We start from the raw sequence: 20,165 nt of genomic DNA, 5'->3' as shown, positions 1-20,165 counted from the left end.
TTTTGTGTGGTTTTTGGGCCACACCTGGCGGTGCTCAGGGGTTACTCCTGGCTGTCTGCACAAAAATAGCTCCTGGCAGGCACGGGGGACCATATGGGACACTGGGATTAGAACCAACCACCTTTGGTCCTGGATTGGCTGCTTGCAAGGCAAACACCGCTGTGCTATCTCTCCAGGCCTGATTTAATTTTTTAATTACCAGAGGAATCTCTGGTATTCAGTCACTATCTCAGGCTAGAAGAGAGAGCTAGATGCTTGTTCCCAGGTCATGGTGACCATTTGACAAGGGCCTTCCACTACTAACAGCAAATCCTGAGAAGGAAAAGTTTCCTCTGGCCAAAAAATATGGTGGCTGGCCCTACCCACAGAGCTTGTTCCCAATCTGTCCTTTCTATGAAATCAGGTCCTATCTGGTTTTTTTTTTTTTTTTCTTTTTGAGCCACACCTGATGATGCTCAGGGGTAACTCCAATCTATGTGCTCAGAAATCGCTCCTACCTTGGGGGACCATATGGGATACCAGGGCATCTAACAGAGGTCCTTCCTAGGTTAGTGAATGCAAGAGAAATGCCCTACTGTTGCATCACTTCTGGCCCCAGGTCCTATATTTATTTTGCAAGTATCTTTGGATCTTGACCAGAGGGGTTGTCATGAACAGTGCCCATCCTACCTTAATTAAGATCTGAATGGAGCCTGTGGCCTTCGCTGAGATGAAATACCAGAAGCTCAAGGTGCAAGCAGCACTGGATTCCTGCCAAGTCACGCTCCTGAGGTGTGCTTTCTCACCTCTCAGGCCCACTGGAGTAGCCTCCAGGTACAAGAAGTGTCCTAGGAACAAGAACAAGATTGAGTGATGACAGAGATAACAAGGAAGGAACCCATTGGAGTTTTTCTGGCCTTGGAGTTTTTAATTACAGTTCCTATGATCTGAGCTGCCAAAGGCATTTCCATTTGAAACAGAAAGGAAATATAATCGCTTTGCCGCTAGCTCACTGACAGACAATTTCCAATTGTGTGCTTTTAGCAAAGTACTTCACTGTACGCAGATGAACTGATCTGATGGGATATTTATGCCATTAAGTCAACATGATAGTTACAAAAATCATTTAATCTCTCCAACAATCCAGTTAGGGTAAAACAATGCTAAGATTACCTAGGAAGCCTAAATGAATATGACAAGCTTTCAAAATCTCATTCATCTGTCGAGACTATAAATAAAACCCTAAAATTGTGAAGAGACCACATGAAAATGATCACTGGATTTTGTATTTGTGCAGCTGAATATCCAAAACATTTTGCATACACATAGCAATGTAACTTAAATATCTGTCTTTTGCTGGCTTGTTTGGCCCTGCTCAGAGTTTTGCTCTTTTTTTAAAATGTACCTGTCACTTTTCAATAATTAAATGTCTTTTTTCTACTTTTATAGGATCCAGGAATTCAGGGATCCTTCCTAAAAACATTACTTTTCCACTAGCCAAGCAGTTTGACACTGGGTCTCCTATTAAGTACAAATACAAGTGAGGCTAGTTGATTTCTAACATGTTTGATCTCACCTTAGCAGTGGATAGAGGCTTTGAATTAGTCCTCAGATGTATTTCAATTGGTTTCCTTTGGTTTTGTTTACCCATTGCCTTCTAATCTAAACTTTATTTGTTTAGATCTTAATAAAGGGTACTCAGGAGGCCTGAGCTGAGAACTGCCATCTAGGTTTGTGATTCCACGTGGTAGAGCAACTGGTTTGTGGATGAACAGCTTGCAGTGTGAGATTCTTCCCTGCTAAACTTTCCTAACTGTGTGGATTATTTATTGTGGAGAATTGCAACTGGACCAGTGTCTCTGATTCTACCTGAAAAGGGGGGATGGGATTCCCTCTTCCCTTATGGGGATTGTGGAATGCACAACCTACCATTCAACACTTGGCTTTCCCATCACTTCTGCTTTGTGAACCCCATTTAATTTAATCTCAATAATATGACTCAGTACATAGGAAATAATTTATTATCTCCTTGACAAAAAAAAAAAGTCTTGCCAATGATCAAAGGTGAGGCAGAATTCAGGGTTATGATGGCAAGAGTGTATCATTTAGGAAAGATTTCAGAGAAGAGTATTAGAGGAAAGGACCAGAAGGGGTTAAAGGTCAATCTGAAAATCAGAGAGGCTCTTCTACTTGGCTACAGGAAAGAATCCATTAGCCATGAAGAAAAGTAATGTAGAAAAGGTTTGTTAAACAAACATAAGCTTATTAAAGGTTTATCTAATAAACACAAGTTTATTAAAGCTTATGTTCTAGGACCAGGCTGTGGGAAACATAAATGAAAGAATTGTCCTGTCTCTAAAAATATTCTAGATTGTGTAGCAATATGAATAAGGCAAATTATTGAGGGGTAGAATATGCATAATATTTTTAGGTAATTATTTCTCAGAATCAAGGTGCCAACCCAGTTTCTAAACTTATTTGGCTGCTTCCTGGGGTTTCCTTAGTAATTATAAATTGAAATAGGTGGATGTGATTTTTATAAGGCAAAAATATTAGAAATATGTAATTGGAAGTTATCCATCAGATAATTGGTCTTCCATTTTGAATTAACCTGCTGCCAAGTGGTTTTAGACTTTACTGTTTTTGCCTTTTGGTGTCAGGCATCTGTAATACATTATGTACACTGGCAAAAGTACAGTAAATTTTCCATCATTGTGTATAGCCTGCAAGACAAGCCTGATCAAAGGAAAAAACTGATCAAAAACAGGGATTTTGTTGGTGGTAGTGATCAATGTCATGACTACCATTTGCTTACATGCTGAATACTCATGTGTTTTGGGGACGGATATGGTTATGATGCTTTGTAGTGGTGGTGTAAGGAATTAATTTTCCATGAAGGAAAGAATTTTCAGGCTTTCTCCACACAGGTTAATTATCTGCCTTCCTATCTCAGATGCATGCAATATCATCTATCAGTAATTTAAACAATACATGTAGATTTGGATTATTCTGTGTCATGAGATAAATTGTATGCTGTCCAAAGAAGCAAGGTGGCAGCTCTCTATTCCTATAAATGTGACCTTATTTGAAAATAGGCTCCTTGTCTCTGATCTGATAAGATGAAGTTTCTAGTGTGACCTTCATTGGATTGTATCCTAATACAAATGAAATAAAGTGACCAAGGCAGAGAAAGTAGGAGAAATAAAAATGAGGAAAACATTTTAATCTACTACCACCAAAGCAGCAATTGAAGTCACCAGGACCCAGGAGAGATGTTGAAAACAAACATAACACCTTCACAGTTCTATCAACAGTAGGTTCTGGTCTCTGGTTACCAATGAGTGAAAGCAAGAGACAAAACAAAAACAGATTCAAGCAGATTTCAGTGGAAGATGAAAGAACACAAGAAAGCAAGAAAACATTCTAGCCTCATGGGAAGGGTCCTCAGAGGAGATTCTAATGAGAATTAATGATCTTTCCTCTTTAATATCTTTCTGCCTAGAGAAGTATGTGAGCATTTTTTTTTTAAATCTCTCATTACGCTGAGACAGGTAGGATGTAAGATATCTTACAACTGGCTTGGTGACCTCATATTTTCACACTCTACTCATTGATTCCCTTTTCATATATAACCCAACCCAGTTCTATTTGTTTCTCACTCTTCTCTATATCAACAGTTCTCAAAAATTAGAAGATAAGATGCCCTTTGATTCTAATTTCTAATATCTGAACTTCTAAGACAGTAATAATGATGAATTCACTGCCTAAACTAAACCTCTGATTTACATGTTAAGATACCACAGTGGTCTTGCTGAGGCTCTCCCTTTACTGTCAGGGAAGAAAGCTATCTGGTGATCTTGGTGAATATGATTAAAGTAACAGTAACAACCTTATGACCTACCATTTTCATCTCCCAGTGTGTGGTCCGTGGGAGGTCTTAGGCTTTGATTAGCGCCAACTCCCAAAACCCAATCAAAGTTTTCTGCCAGGGAGTTCTGCCAGCCACACAAGCCTTTCTCAAAAGTGCAGGAGCCACTGCATTCATTCTCATCAGAACGATTCCCACGGATATCTGCAAAATTACAGCTTTGTTCTGCTCTAGAGAATTTGCCATCCAGACATTTCTGGTAGTCATAGGGGCAGGGACCTAAAAAAAAAAAGGAAATAAAGCAAGCATGAGGAAACACTACTCATCAATTCTGTGAAAGCAAAAGCTAATAAGGGTGATTTTACTTTAATATATAAAGAAACTGGATGTGTTTAGACATTTTAGAGGTCTGACCTCTATTTCTCTCTCCTAAATCCTTTAGAATATGACCTATAAAACAATAACAAAAACCATGCGAAATAAAAAAAATTGTCGTATTTATGGATCTAGTAAATTCACATTCTATCTTTCCTCAAATACAGAATTTCTCATAAGCAATGCTCAAGGTTGTATATCCTAATAGAACATAATATATACATATTAAAACTGAAAGCCAAATTGATGTTTTCATTTGTTATCATGAAACAAATCTTCAGGATACTAAGAACACATGGGATGGGAGTACTTAGAAATCTAGACCATAAACATCTATGCACTCTGATAATATCAGAAGCTAAACTCATCTAAAACACTTAAAGGCAAGTGTATGCATAAATAATATCCAACAAGGTTTTTGTTCAAAATACTTATCTATTTATTAGGGTTTTGAATACTCAAAGCAAGTTCCCTCCAACACAATGTCAACCATAAACTTGCTTATTTAAAGAGCTGAAGATCAAGAACAATGAACTTTTGAAGACTGAAATTTAAACTCATGCTGGTACTTGTCAGTTCTATGACTCGTATCACATATATGCTTGATGAAGTTTTCTTACCCTCCTTAAGAATAATAAATGTAATAATATCTAGAAAAATTAGGTTAATGAAAGACAGTATTGTTTACATCATCAGTGCCTTGCACAATGCCCGAGACTTTGGAAGTGAATAGTAATTTTAGTCAAATATATAATGGATTGCAACAAAGTGCATTGGGTATAAAACAGCAGTTCACTTGTCCGTTCTAGATATTGTTATCCTATTTAATATTAAACCTGGATATCATCACAATAATGTACAATAATAATAAAGTACAAAAGTTGCCCATAGCTTTAACTTGGGAGATGAAGTTTACAAGTGTTCTTGGACACTGTTGCATCAGAAATCTTCCTCTGAAATCTCCCCATTTCCCAGGTAGAGGTGCTGGTGATATCCCTTCTATTTATTTTCTGGATGTTAACTTTAATGGTCTAGTGTTTGAGGATCAACGTGAATTGAAGAAAGAAGGCAATGTTTCAGAAGTTAGTTGGAAGTTTGTTTTTTTTTTGGGGAAATAAAAATTCTTGCTTTTTTGAGTAGGTGTGTCATACTGGAGGAGCTCAGGGGTTACTCCTGGCTCTGTGCTCAGAAATCGCTCCTGGCAAGTTTGGGGGAGCATATGGGATGCTGGGATTCAAACTACCGTCCATCCTGAATTGGCTGCATGCAAGGCAAATACCCTACTGTGCTATCTCTCTGGCTCCATCAAAACTCTTGCTAATAAAAAAAAGACTTCATGTAACAGTTATAATGTGCTAAATAAACAGAGAATAGAGACCAGACAGAAACGTGAGCTCCTTTTTGACTGTTTATTTAAGACCACCTAATTAAATGGACTCTCCACTAGAAAAACCTTTGAAAATAAGTTTCAAACAGGCATTCTGTATCTTAGAACTCTTTCTCTTTTTATTTTATTTATTTATTTATTTATTCATTTTTGGTTTTTGGGCCAAACCCGGTGATGCTCAGGGGTTACTCCTGGCTATGCACTCAGAAATCGCACTTGGCTTGGGGGACCATATGGGATGCCAGGGAATTGAACTTCAGTCCTTCTAGGTTAGCATGGATAAGGTAGACACTATTTTTCCACTCCAGCCCCAAGAACTCTTTCTTGTCAGGGTTCATTTCTAACATTTTTCTTTCTTAGAGTGTAGAATTAAACATTTTTATTTAGGTTATTGGTAGTTAAATTTCAGCAGATTGGGGTAAGGCAAAAGACCTTTAATTTCAATTACAAAGCTTGACTAAAAATGAACATTTTAAAGCATATTTTAGTACATAGAAATGGTGATCACTTACATTAGCCTTGTCATTTACAGAGGACAAAAACCAATTACAAATATTAAGTGACTTTTGTTTTTTCAAAACCAGAGTTACAATTTGGGCCTAGATCCAATGTCTTCAGAATTACATTTTCAAATTCACTGACTTGTTAAGAGCAAAGACACCAGGTCAGATGTTACAAGGCATAGACCACTGAGGGACAAAAATGGCAGTGCTCACTGGACTGTTGAGAACCTGAGAAATCAAGACATCACTTAATTTTATAAAGGTTGTCAGTTGCATTGATTCCATCAATTTCAATTTGTTTGGGCAGCAGAAATAAAACTAGTTCTTATGATGCTTTGTCCAAAAAAAGCATAATCAAGCTAAAATCGAATTTTTGTAGGACAACAAAAAATAATGTGGGCTATTTCTAAAAGAAAAGAATGCATGGAGCACAATGTCTTATATAGCCAATGTAGTAAGTTTCAGAATGATAATAATTAGATTTTACATTTTAAAACTTGCTTTATAATTAAAATACAATTCAAATATTTGGTATCAGACTCAAGAACTTGGACATGAAGGACATGTTCATTTGACCCCAGAGTTCTCTACCCTGTCTAAAGATATTTCATTTTTTTGAAGGGTTTTCCAAATAGTATTCCTGGGTCTTGGAGACACTCTGAGATACTCGGCTAATATGGCTGGTCAGTTCAAGGTTGGAGGATGCAATTAGACCCTGCAGTGCTGAGAAGCATCAGGGCCACAGAGGGTAGTTGTGGTGGTGCCTGGGGAGATGAGACTAGCATTATGGTAGGTCCCTGACCATTATGCAATTTCTCTGACTACCAGAGATTGTGATTTGGTTCATTTTCATCATGATCTAAGACAGGTTTTGTTGTGTGAGACTGTTGATGTCCAACAGAACAGCTGGTTTATAGCAGCACCAAGGCTCTATTGGTACCTTCAAGCCAGTCCTGTACATCAGGACTGATCCACGTTTTCTCATGATGCAGTTCTGCTTGATGATGGGAGAGTCTCATGGGGGGCAGCCAATTCATTGGGTGATAAGAGGAATTAAAAGAAAACCTTTCTGATTTTTTTCCTTGCACATAGTAAAAATGGCAGATCATAGCTATAGGAGGTCTTGAAAATACTGACACACCGTCTTATTTGTATTCAAATCCTCTTCCTATTTCTGCTTGTTAAACTGCAGCAAAAACTTGAAAATCTGAAGGCACTGTGGGATCTAATTTCATGCTAGCAAAGGAGGAGGAGGAGAAGGAAAGAAGGTAAAAATCCCATAAAAGAGACCAAAGTAGCCTTAAGAAAGTGGCAAAAAAGAAAACTCCAGCCACTTAAAAAAAAAAAAGGCACCCAAAAGCCAGGGAAAGAGATTGTGATTTGCATTCTGAGAAAAAATTTAAAAAAAGAAGCAAATATGTTAGAAAACTCAGGGAGATGCTGAGGTTCCCCAAGGCTTGTGACTACAATGAAGCTGAGGTTCTCATTGAGCTAACAGCAGGTTTTCTAGCCCTAGGCTTCAGCCTCAACCAGGCAAAAAAAAAAAATGCAAATTTGTGGAAATAACTTTCCTGCCACCTCTTCTTCATTCCAGTGAGCATCAACCCAAATATTCAAAGAACACTTTTCCACAGTGTCTATCAGTGGAAAATGGCTACATTTAAACTAAAAACAAAACTCACACTCAATGTATATATTCAATGCATATTTGGTATTATGTCACATGGGATAGTAGCTGGATTTATTAAATAGATATTTCAATAAAGGTTGGTATTTGTTAATTACTAATTTTAAGACTTACATTTTTATATTTTAAATTACACTGACATTATAGTGATAACATCAAACTGAGGCCAACTTTATGAAGAGAACGCACTGAAGAAATTGAGGGATTCTTGTAAAAATATATATTTCTAAATGATGTTGATTTATTGGAAATTACAAAGTTCAAAATGTCTTGGTGAACCATTGAATGCTTTGATTTTTTTGAGTATCCTATTTAGAATGTAAGATAATGGAGCCTGAGCAATAACACAGCAATAGAATATTTGCCTTGCACATGGCCAAACCGGGTTCGATCCCCAGAATCCCAAATAGTTCCATATGGTCCCCCAATCCTGCAAAGAGTGATTTCTGAGTGGAGAACTAGGAATAACCCCTGAACGCACCTGGGTATGTCACCAAAACAAAAACAAATAAACTCAAAAGAATGTAACATAATGAGACTGGTAACTCAAGAGCAGTATTTTCCAGCAAGTGTTAAATCCAACTCCATGGAATAACATGAAGACATTTCAGTCAAATCATTTTACACAGAAAGTGTAAAGTCTAATCATCTTTTACTGTCTTTTGTATTCTGGGTAGAGCTTTTGAGTATTTAAGGAGAATTGGATTTATCTAAGTTTTTAAGTAGAGAGCTGTAATCCTCACACATTGCTGAAGTTTGAAGTATGATCTTGGGATAAATCTTAAGATTAAAATCTTCTTAGGAAAATTACATTTTTTACTTTATATAATCAGGATTGTCAAACTATCTTTGATGGGTTTTGACAACTTAAGCTGAAAAGAAAAATTCTTCCATACTTTTCCTAGTACTCTATTTCAATGTTTGATCCACTAAATTTGCTTTGCCATATGGAATAAACAAAAAAAATATAATAGAATGATAAAAAAGAATAAATAGGGGCCGGGCGGTGGCGCTGGAGGTAAGGTTCCTGCCTTGCCTGCGCTAGCCTAGGACGGACCGCGGTTCGATCCCCCGGCGTCCCATATGGTCCCCCAAGAAGCCAGGAGCAACTTCTGAGCGCATAGCCAGGAGTAACCCCTGAGCGTCACAGGGTGTGGCCAAAAACCAAAAAAAAAAAAAATGAATAAATAGACACACAAAACACTTTGTATAATATTATTACGTATTTCTTATTTCTGGGAGGCTGCATAAGAAACAAAACTATTCTCCAGAAATAACATAAAGACAAGTCAGAAGAAAATGGTTTTATAATCTATGCCCCTTTTTATACTTAAATAAATATTTGTTTTATTGAAAATGTAATTACCCGAGGCTAGTATTGTATGTCTACATTTTATAGCCCCAGTCATAATTTAATATTATCTATAATTTAATCCTATAACAAAGCAATTTCCATTTGTAAACCTCATTGACCTGGCTAAAACAAATTTTATGTAATTAAATGGAGTCAATTATCTCATTAAAAAGTGAATAAAAAACCTAATAATCTCAACTAAATTCTATTACTAGAAAATAGCAAAGCTAGGTTGTGCATAAACATAATTTTCATTGATACACAATATTGTATTTAAATTAATTTAAATATTTAATTTATTATTCTAATAAGTTATATTGAATTTAATTCAAATATGTGTAATTTATGTAGATTATCTATAGTGAATAATTTGAAAGAGGATTAGAACAAGAGCTCCTTTTATTTCAATTATTTTCACCTGTCTAAAGACTTTCTTATCTGTGAACTTCCCAATTGCTTATCATGTATAATTCATATGTGTTATATATATAAACATTTTTGTCTTTCTGTGAAAATTATCAATTTATAAATTTTCACAGGTTTAAAATATATAGTTAATGGGCCAGAGTGATAATGCAGTGGTAGAGCATTTATCTTGGGTGCGACCAACCTGGGTTCAATCCCTCGCATCCCATATGACCCCCGAATCTGCCTGGAGTGATTTCCAAGCATAGAACTAGAAGTAACTCCTGAGCACTGCAGAGTGTTTTTGGCCCCAAAATCAAAAACCAAAAAATAAATATAAAAATAAATAAAATATATGGTTAAAAGTGAATGGAGCAACAGCATAGCTGATATGGCATTTGCTTTGCATGCAGGTTCAATCCCTGGCATCCCATATGGTGCCACAAATCTGCCAGGAGTAATTTATGAGTGCAGAGCCAGGACTAACACCCAAATGCTGTCAGCTTTGGCCCCAAAACAAAACAAAACAAAATAAAAAAAAACTAATGACAAAGTTTTAAGTGACAGGTAATACTAGTCATAACAATAACTATCATTTATTAATCATCTGATATATGTTTTGCTTTAAATGATGCATTTTGTGGACATTCTCTCCAGTTTCATGACAGCAGTGAAAGAAATATATGCTATCTTTATTTAAAAAAGTGGAATTTAAGAAAAAGTGAACTGAATAAGTAAACTAAATTTTACATGACAGATTTGTGGCACCATAAGCAATTCTAAGGGTCTATGTGTATGCATGAGATTTTCTATTGTGGATGACGTCAAATTTCCCAACTTTATTAAGGTTTGTAAAACAGGGGCTGAAGTGGTTGCACAAGCGGTAGGACATTTGCCTTGCATATGCTAACCTAGGATGAACCACAGTTCGATCTGCTGGCATCCCATGTGGTCCCCCAAGCTGGGAGCAATTTCTGAGCTCATAGCCAGGAGTAACCCCTGAGTGTCACTGGATGTGGCCCAAAAAAACAAACAAACAAAAAGAAAAAAAATTGTTAAGCATGCAAAGTAACAATAATAAGATATTAACAGCAGCTTATTATAGAATCAGCAAAAGTTTCATTTTGCCTAACTTTATCTAGGTAATTTCTATGTGTTACATAATCGCAGAATCAATTCCATGAGAATCTAAAAAAGAAATAAGTAATGTGTGGGAACCCTGAATATATAGGAAGAGAAAGTAACACAAAATTGGCCAAGAGAATTGTAAGTACAAGTATATTGGCCATATGGGGAAGAGAACTAGTTCACGTAGCTTTATCCTAAAGAACAAGATGTGAATCCTAACAGCTCTGAATGGATGCAGCTCCTATGGGCCACTGTAAGGATTTACTATTACTCTAACATGGTGACAATTTTGCAGCATTAACCTAGAACTATGGAATAATTAATCTTGCTTCAACATCTTGAGGCTAGAGAAAAAATTTAAATGCTAGAGCACAAGTCTAGCAACCTTCAAGCCCCATATTTGATCACCAGAAGTAATGTACTGTTATAGCACCAGGAGTGGCCCAGCACAAATGGACTGAGCATTGAGTCATTCGACCTTCATATTCACACCAATTATTCCCAGTACTGGGTACCATGATTTCTGATTAAGATCACCATTTTCCCCAAATATCTGGTAAGTATGTGAAAAACGACTATACAAAGCATCAATGATGAGACAAAAGGACAATTAGGGTTCAATTTCCTGGTTGGTAATGAGAAAGTAAACTGTTCAGTACTAGATAAAAAATTTTAATTTAATAACACCAAATTTAGAAGATAAAATATTAACTCCATCTTTGTTTGTTTCAACCGTCAGTCAATTCATACTATTTCTTTTATTTCCCCCTATTTGAAGACACTAGTAGATTGAAGAACATATGTGAAATTCACATATGTGAAATATTTAAAGCATTAGAAAAACTCTATGAAGAATAAAAAAATAAGTGTCACCTACAAAATAGGGAGGCCTTGATAAATGTGAGGTTATTATCAGAATAAGTGTAGTTGCCAGTGAAAAGTATTTGAAATTGGAAAATATTAATAAATGGACACCATTGATATTTCTGATGAATTTTTATCGACCACATCTAGCAGTGCTCAGAGCTTATTCCTGGTTCTCTATTCAAGGATCATTCCTGCTGTAGTTGGAAGACCATATTTTTTGCCAGGTCTTGTATGCAAAGAAAAGAGAAAGAAGAAATAGTATAATATTAAGAAAATCACATGAATGCCTTTTATCTATAGGACAAATATGTACTATCTTTCATTGTATTCATCTCAAAAGAACAGGATTATTTTGAAAGCTATGATAACTTTTAATTTTAAGGAAGTTCAAATCATTTCAAAATCTATAAATCAGCCAAGACAGTATTTCAGCATATCAAGCACTGGCAAATATTAGCTAGAATGCTGCATTCATTTTTCTCTTCAGAGAAAGATAAGGCTAATGTTTCATTGAAGTTTACTGACAAGTAGGCACATACATAGAGGATATCTTTATACAAAGAATGCAAAACAATCATAAGTTAATAAAGCCGAGAGAAGTCTTGAAGGCAGAAAGAATGAAAGAAATGAATGGAATGAAAAGACATCATTTCCTCCTGTCTTTAAAAATACCAGAAAAATCCTGATAAATGAAGAATCAATGTCAAAGACATTGGCTATACTTTTTTCAAAAAATCACTGCATAATCAAGAGGCTGAATAATTTTAATAAATTAAAACACCAAAAAGTTATTTCATTGACACAATTCCTTTGTTTGTTTCTTTGTTGTTTTTGTTTTTGGGTCACACCTGCAGTGCTCAGAAGATACTCCTGGCTCTGCACTCAGAAATCACTCCTGGCAGGCTGGAGGAACATATGGAATGCTGGGATTCAAACCACCCGCCAGTCCTGGTTCGGCTGTGTGCAAGCCAAAAGCCCTACTGCTGTGCTATCCTCTCTGGCCTTCATTGACATAATTCTAATCTTAAGAAGCAAAATAGTCACCTAAGCCTGACTTGAAAGCCACTCTAAAGTCAGCCCTAAAACCCTAGATTACACACACTCATTCCCTAATTAGCTCCTTGAGTCTCATACTTTGAGCCTTTTCCCAACTAATTTCTAATTTCATTTATTTTTCCATGTGAAGTACTTGCCTTAGGTGTGGTTGGGTTGGGTCCCGAGCAGTCCAAATGACCCCCAGACACTTTCTGGAGTAATTCCTAAGTACAGATCTAAGAGTAACCCTGAGCATTGTCAGATGTGGACCAAAATAAATTAAATAAAAATAATAATGAAAACACCTATGATATATCTACTTGGTTCTAACATTAGTTAATATTGATGTAAAAGAAATAATATGGGGTTGGAAAAATAGTACAGCCGGTAAAATGCTTGCCATGAATGTAGCTGACTTAGATTCAATCACTGTCAACCCATAATGCCTCCCAAGCCTACAAGTGATCCCTGAAAATACATAGGAGTAAGACCTAAATTCTGCCAGATGTGACCCCAAAACAAAAATGTGTTTGTCAAAATTCTAAACACTGAAGTGCATAAAATATGCATATTAGTGCTCCAGGATAGCTTAATATCATAAATCAGTCATGACTATCATCATTTCTTATTTTTAAATTGACTTTAAATTAATTTAAAATTAAAATTTTGATTAAACTTAATTTCACTTTATCTTAAATTTAATTTCTTCACATATTATAGAATATATTTGTGTTACAATTTTTCACTTTAAAGATATTACAGAAGAGCAAGAATCTTACGATGTTTTCCTTTGTTTCTCTAAAGGCTAGAACACAAGCACAAAACGGGTACCCATTCAATTAGCTTGAATATTTAGTTAGAACAAAGTGGAATTTCCATCTAAGAAGTTTAAATTGTATCATTTAACATAGGAAAGTTATTTATTAATGCCTAGAGATGATTTAGTCAAAGTTTGTTTCTAAAAAGCTTACTTTATTTTCACTGCAAAAAGCAATTAGATTTCAGGAGCAGCAAGACTAGTTAGATCTCAGTTCCTTTTATCTGAGAGGTGACATAATAGAAACTGACAGATAGATACTTAATGCTGTACTTCGAATTCTTGTTTGTCTGCTTGGGCAGTGTTCAAGTTATCAATTCAGGAGGACAGGCTTGGGAGACCATCTGGGGGAATGAGGATGGAACCTTGATTTCTGCAGCATGCAAGGCACTGCACCACGCACTGTATTATCATCCCAGTCTCTTTACTTTTGATTTTAGGGGAAAAAATGTCTAAAACTCATTTGAAGACTAGGCTAATATTCTTTTCACTTTAAAGCACTATAGTTGTTGTTTGGAATCTGTTGGGATTTTAATGCAGAACTGTAAAGTATATCACATTGTATTCAGGTTTCAAACTCTAATAGGAAATTTACTCAGGACCACCTCCACTTGTCCAGCTTGATTTCCAAGAAACACTGATTCAAAGGACTAAACTGAACATAAAATTATATATAGACATTCCTATGAGTCTATGCCTATAGTAGTTTCCAGCTACAGTAAATCTAATTAATGACTCATGGATGTTATGATGCATGAGGAACACTGGAGGCAGGAGTTATAAATGAGACCATTGAGTCCAATGTTACTTTCTGAATTAGGGAGGCATATTGCTGAAAAACAACTTTGGGTCCATTTACTCAGTGACTCTGCTTGAGAAAAACAAAATGGGCCATAAGATACAGCAGCAAATCACAATAAGACTTCAGTACTGAATATCTCTGATATTGAGGAACTAACTGTTCTGTGGACCATTCATTATTTTATAATAACCAAGGCAGGAGTAAAATAAACGAACTCTGTTTTAAATATATTGAAGCAAATAAAAAATAAAAATATCTTTAAAGTTAATTCAGCTAAAGTAAATCAACAAATACTTTTAAAACTACCTCTTGAATGGGGGTGAAATGTCCTATTCTTATTAGATCTTTTATGGAAGCAACTGATGTGAAAGATTGGATCCATATTCTGGAGGAACTTAAATTTATCTTAATTAAGCAATGTGTACATGCAAAATACAGAGAAGAAACTAGAAAGGCTGGTTTGCAGGTGAGTGGTAGAAGAATAATGTTTTCGGTAGTCATTGGGGCTGGAGGGCTGCTGCCACCCAGTGGACTCTAATGGCTTTTAGTTTGGCTGAACCATCAATATACACTGCCCAAGCATCCACCAGTATCGCTGGGAAGCATGGGAGATGTCTTGAATACCCTTGGCTCCAGAGCATAGCAATGAAATGAAAAAAAAAAAAAAGAAGAAGAAGGAGAAGAACACAAATATGAAGGAGAAACACAAATATGAATGGATGGGGACCACAGATCAAGCAGTCTCAGGTGCATTGATGGAGATTTAAAAAAAATGGAAAAACTAAATATCCAAGCCAAAGTCAATAACAATAGAATCAAGAGATCCAAACTCTAACAATCTAAACTTTAAATGGGTCTGTTATACTGGCATGCTGGGGGTGTGGCAAAGGATGGTGGTTGGTATACCCTTTGGGAATATGGTGGGGAACATGGTGGGGAACACAGATAGTAGGATTAGCCCTGATACATTGTATGTCTGAAACTCAAATATGAAGGACTTTGTAACTCACAATAGTTTCAATAAAAATAAATTAAATTAAAAAGAAAGTAAAATCTCCACTGTGTGGAGTTAGAATTCAATAAAAAAATGAATCTCTATTAAACAGGTTCTCAAACCAATTAAATCCATTCCATTACTGGCCAAGAAAGAGATAAAAATCTTGAGAGATGTGTCCTTTTGCATAAGGAAGACAGGACTATAGCATCAAACTGGCTTTTCTCTTGAGTTACTGCTGTGAGCCAAATTTTGTTTGCAGTCTTCAGCACCTGCAAACAGGTCCTTCGTGGAGTTCAGGAAAAATTCCACGGGGAGAAGGTGGGCACGCGGAATGGCGAATGACGGAAATATATTGTAGAAATGAATGAAACCACACAGATAGTATGGGGACTCACGTTTACAAGAACGAGGACCAATTTATTTTTTGAGCTGGCTGACTTTTAAAGGTTAGAGGCTAGGAAAGGCAGGTGCAAATTCTTGACATCAAAGAAACTGGGGAAAGAAAGAAAAGACCCTGGCTTAAATTAGCATATTAAAGAGCTGATACTGAAGGTGAAAAGGCAGCTTGTTTTGGGTTCGCTTTGTTTTGGGTAAAACGGAAAAAACCAGGTAATTATCAGGGAAGTTGGAAGAGTGAGGAATGTTTCAGAGTTTCGGGGGGGAAAAGTGAAAATTACTTTGTTTTGAGCTAAGTTATATAGAAAAACCTAATCTTGGCGCCAAGGTAGTAAAAATTACAGGGAGCTGTTAAGTGGGAGACTTTTGGCGGGATTCGTACTGTCCTTAGAAAGAATTTACTAAGGCCTGATTTCTAATAATGTTAAAAATAAAGAGAGAGATAGTTACAGCCACATATTAGAATTATGGCCAAACCATCCTCGCAAAGGGTCAAGTGATTTTGACTGCTCTAAGCGGGCCTTTTTGGCAAATAATTCCTTTTCAGGAGAACACTACACTTATTGGTGTGTGTCCTTCCTGAGTGAGATGTGGCAAGTTACCATGTCTATATCCTAAGAGAAGACTGTTGAACACTACCAAGTCTGTTACATGCATCTAAGTAACTCCAATTCAACGTAGGAATGTCTGGGCACGATGTCATTCAGAACTCCTCTGAAAGAACCCACCTCCCTAAGTTCCCAGCACCAGGCAGGTTCTGCTTTCAAATTGTGCATTGAGTAGATGGACTACAGAGGCAGCAAGCGCAGAACTAGAGCAGGCTTCAGAAAGAAGTCGTCCCTCATCTTACCCTTTATACCAGACACTGATCAATATTTTATCAGTAGCAAAAACTTGGTGAATTTTGGGAGTTTAGGGACACAAAGAACACTGCTGAAAAAGTCTGTTGAACTGCTTCTAGCACTGTGTGCTTCTCAATATACCACTTACATTAGACACATATTATAATCATTTAATAAAGTCCCTAATAACAAATAAACAATAAACAAATGTCCCTAATAACCAGTGAGTATGTTTTAAATTTCATTCCCTAGAGTGAGGACTAAAAGGTCTGAGTTTTTCTTTCCTGTCTCAGGGAAACATCAGTCTACATTGCTTCTGAGAATTTAAGTGGGTGTCAAGAACAGTGATGGATTGTGATATTACCTTAATAGCCAGTAGCTTATCAGATTTATAGATACTTGTAGAAATGATTGTTTCTGGGTCATAGATGAAGATGAATAAAGTTCTCATCTACCAAGGCTGATTGTTATATTATTATCCATAACAAGATCGGAACAAAAGAAGTTAGTGTCTTGCTTTACAAGTCATAAAATAAACATAGAAGAGTCATAGAGATTTGTCTTCCAACATTGAGTGATTTTTTCCTAATATATTAACAAGATTAATAATTGGTTCCTAAGATCACTGAACTATGTTGTAATCAACAAAAGAGTTTGTATATATCTTTGAATTGATGTTTGTTTTCTAGTTATTTTTGTAAATACTCAGCAGTGAAGTAGCTGAATCATAAGGTATTTCTAGTCTTCATTTTTTGAGGATTTGCTACACTACTTTTCATGATGGTAGCATTTATTTATAATTCTACCAATATTATATGAGGATTCCCTTATATTTGCATCCAGGCCAACGTTTGTTTCTTGTTGGTTTGTTTTGTCTTCTTTTGGTTTCTTTCAGATAAAAGCTACCTTTAAAGATATAAGACCTCACCATGTCTTCAATTTGCATTTCTCTACTGATTGGTATTAATAACATATTTTTTTTTTTGGTTTTTGGGTCACACCTGGCAGTGCTCAGGGGTTATTCCTGGCTCCAGGCTCAGAAATTGCTCCTGGCAGGCACAGGGGACCATATGGGGCGCCGGGATTCGAACCGATGACCTCCTGCATGAAAGGCAAACGCCTTACCTCCATGCTATCTCTCCGGCCCCATAACTTTTTTTTTTTTTGGTTTAATAACATATTTTTAATAAGTCCTTTGCAAATGACCTAATTTTGATGATTAAATTAAGGTAGTTGAAGCATAAATATGGGGCTAAGAGAAAATATTGGCACTATCTCTGGAACAGCAAGGCCTCCTAAGCATCACTGAGTAACAGCCAGATAGATTCCTAATCACTCCAGTGTAGTCCTGTTGATAGGTCACTGCACAGTTCCCTGGGCCTTAGCTAAACTTAACCACTGACCTGTTTGGCTGGGAGTGGTCCCCAAGTCCTCTGAGCACTGTTTGGAAGACTGCCCATTCACAAAAGGTGCAACAAGAAAATATGAACAGAATAAGATAAATGAGAACTTATGCTCACTGCTGTGCTTAGTACTGCAAAATATGAAAGTGATCCATATTTTAGCTGAGTACTAAACAACCAAAATGTCCAAGAAAGGCTATATAGATAAAGATGCTATAGCATATATACACAATGGAATATTCTGCATCTGTAAGAAAAGATGAGATCTTGCAGTATAGTACAACCTAAATAAAATTGTAAAGGATCATGCTACATGAAACTAGTAGAGAATGAAGAAAAATATTAGATTATATCACTCATCATCTGTGCTACCTAGAGAAACAAATCAGGGGTTAGAGAATAAGAAACAATAACAAACCCTTGATCCTCTATTGCAGGTTGCGATTACAGTATAGGGAGTGGCTGAGGGATGAGGAAGCTGAATAGAAGTAATACAAGAACATGAATTGAAGGTATTTGAGTATTTTGGTGGTGGTGTGTTGAACTGTAGAGCAATCAAGGCTATAAATGTTAACATTATTGTTCCTTTACTACAACAATCATAGCCTTGTTTTAATTTTTAAAAGAATAAATTTTCACCTTCTACCATGGGAATAACTAGTCTCTTCAGGTGGGAATGTGTTATTTATTTCTTTCCTCCCAAAATGCCCAAGTACAACATTTTCTTCTCACTAAGAAAATAAAAGTACCTGTATAAACAAAACCCAAAAAGGAACTTTCTGGTTCTTTTCTCACTTAAACTTTATTTAAAAAGCCAAATCAAACACATTCACCTAATCTTTTGTACATTTTACCTTAAAAAACACACTGTATAATTTTCATAATGAACCATTCAAATACAATCAAAATATAAATCAAATAAGCACAAAATACTTTTGATATATATTACTTAAAATTAACCTGCCATTTTCACTTATGAGTGAAAATTCCAACTCACTAGTATCTTTCACATAGTAGTGACTTTAAACACCTCTAACTTCAACTATAATCTGGTTCAAAGAATATAGTTAATTTTTGGTGAAAAATTTTTGGTAAGAATTGACCCTAAATGGATCAGAATATGCGGAGAAAATGAAACACAGTGAACTCTAGTCATTTTGTGATGGTCAGATTGACAAAATATTTTAAATAGTGGGAAAGACATCAAAAAATTCACTGTGAGGTGGTGCATTTCATACAATAAGCAGATGTCTGGGGAAATCTGACAATTTATTTAGATTTGCTTTCAGTGAAATTTCCCAGCAGGGAAGGGCAATTATTTCAGTTTTACTAGCTACATAAAGGATGTATTACTTAAAAAAAAAAGAAGGAAAAAAAGATAAAAAAGAAAGAGTAAATGCGTTTATTTTTATAAACTTATTCTAAGCTCTTTGTGACCAAAACATTTATATTAAGAAGAATAAAGGAGGCATGGTATTCAAGACCATCCGCATCAACTACATTGTTCCAATCTACTTATTTCTAAAGATGTTGCACTAGGGAGTGTAGTGTTTTCTCTGTTTTATGGTTCTGTTTCTTTAAGCTCATAAAACATAATGTTATTGTCTGTTACAGCCTTACAAAACGAAAAAAAAATCTCCTATATAGTATCCTCATCATAAGGGTTCTTTCTGAAAAGGAAATGAATGGAAGCTTTACTTTAACAAGGTATATAGCACGACAATCAAACTACTCTGTGACTAGTTTATGATGGCAAAGTAAAACAAAACAAAACAAGGTAAAACTCTAAAGAGCTCTTCTTGGGGCAGAAATACCAAGGAGCAATTTATTAAGTGTGGTGCTTCTTTTTGCCTCTTTCTCTGATGCATTAGCCAAGAAACATACTTCTATTCTTTTATTCTCACAACAGACTGTAGGAGACAGTTCATTTTCCAGAGATTGGAATTAAGAAATTTTAGAGAAAACTCTAAATCAGATTGGGCAGGTCAAGAGAAAAGCCCCTACAATGATCATTTTAATAGACAATCGCTTCATTGTGATTCTGGTAAATATGTTTGACATTTCCCCGTGACTTCTGGGATGACTAATTTACCTAGGGAGTGTGATTTATTTTTGTGTGTTTGGAATATTCTAGATACTAATACATCACTTCCTTACATTGTATTTGGAGGACATGCTTTATGCTTTCAATTAGTTTGGATTAATTAGGACTAGTTTTATGGCACAATATTTTCCCATCTGTACTTGATACCAAAATTTCTTCTATAGCTGTAAATAGGATTTTCTAATGTATTATAGAACTCCACAAATTTCTCAACTT

General features: G+C 35.8%; 1 protein-coding gene across 1 annotated transcript in view; it reads right to left on the bottom strand.

Annotated features, from left to right (window-relative positions):
- The window catches only part of MALRD1 (MAM and LDL receptor class A domain containing 1), a 516,995-nt gene that overhangs the window by 236,741 nt on the left and 260,089 nt on the right, over positions 1 to 20,165 (bottom strand). Inside the window, exons 28-29 of the mRNA XM_049777533.1 lie at positions 3,881 to 4,126; positions 670 to 827 (exon numbers count right to left, since the gene is read on the bottom strand). Coding sequence (XP_049633490.1) covers positions 670 to 827; positions 3,881 to 4,126 — 404 coding nt within the window. The remainder of the gene's footprint in view (positions 1 to 669; positions 828 to 3,880; positions 4,127 to 20,165) is intronic.

Source organism: Suncus etruscus, chromosome 7, assembly GCF_024139225.1.
Source record: "Suncus etruscus isolate mSunEtr1 chromosome 7, mSunEtr1.pri.cur, whole genome shotgun sequence".
In the NCBI taxonomy this organism is placed as follows: Eukaryota; Metazoa; Chordata; class Mammalia; order Eulipotyphla; family Soricidae; genus Suncus; species Suncus etruscus.
This window is presented reverse-complemented; position numbering and strand designations above follow the sequence as displayed.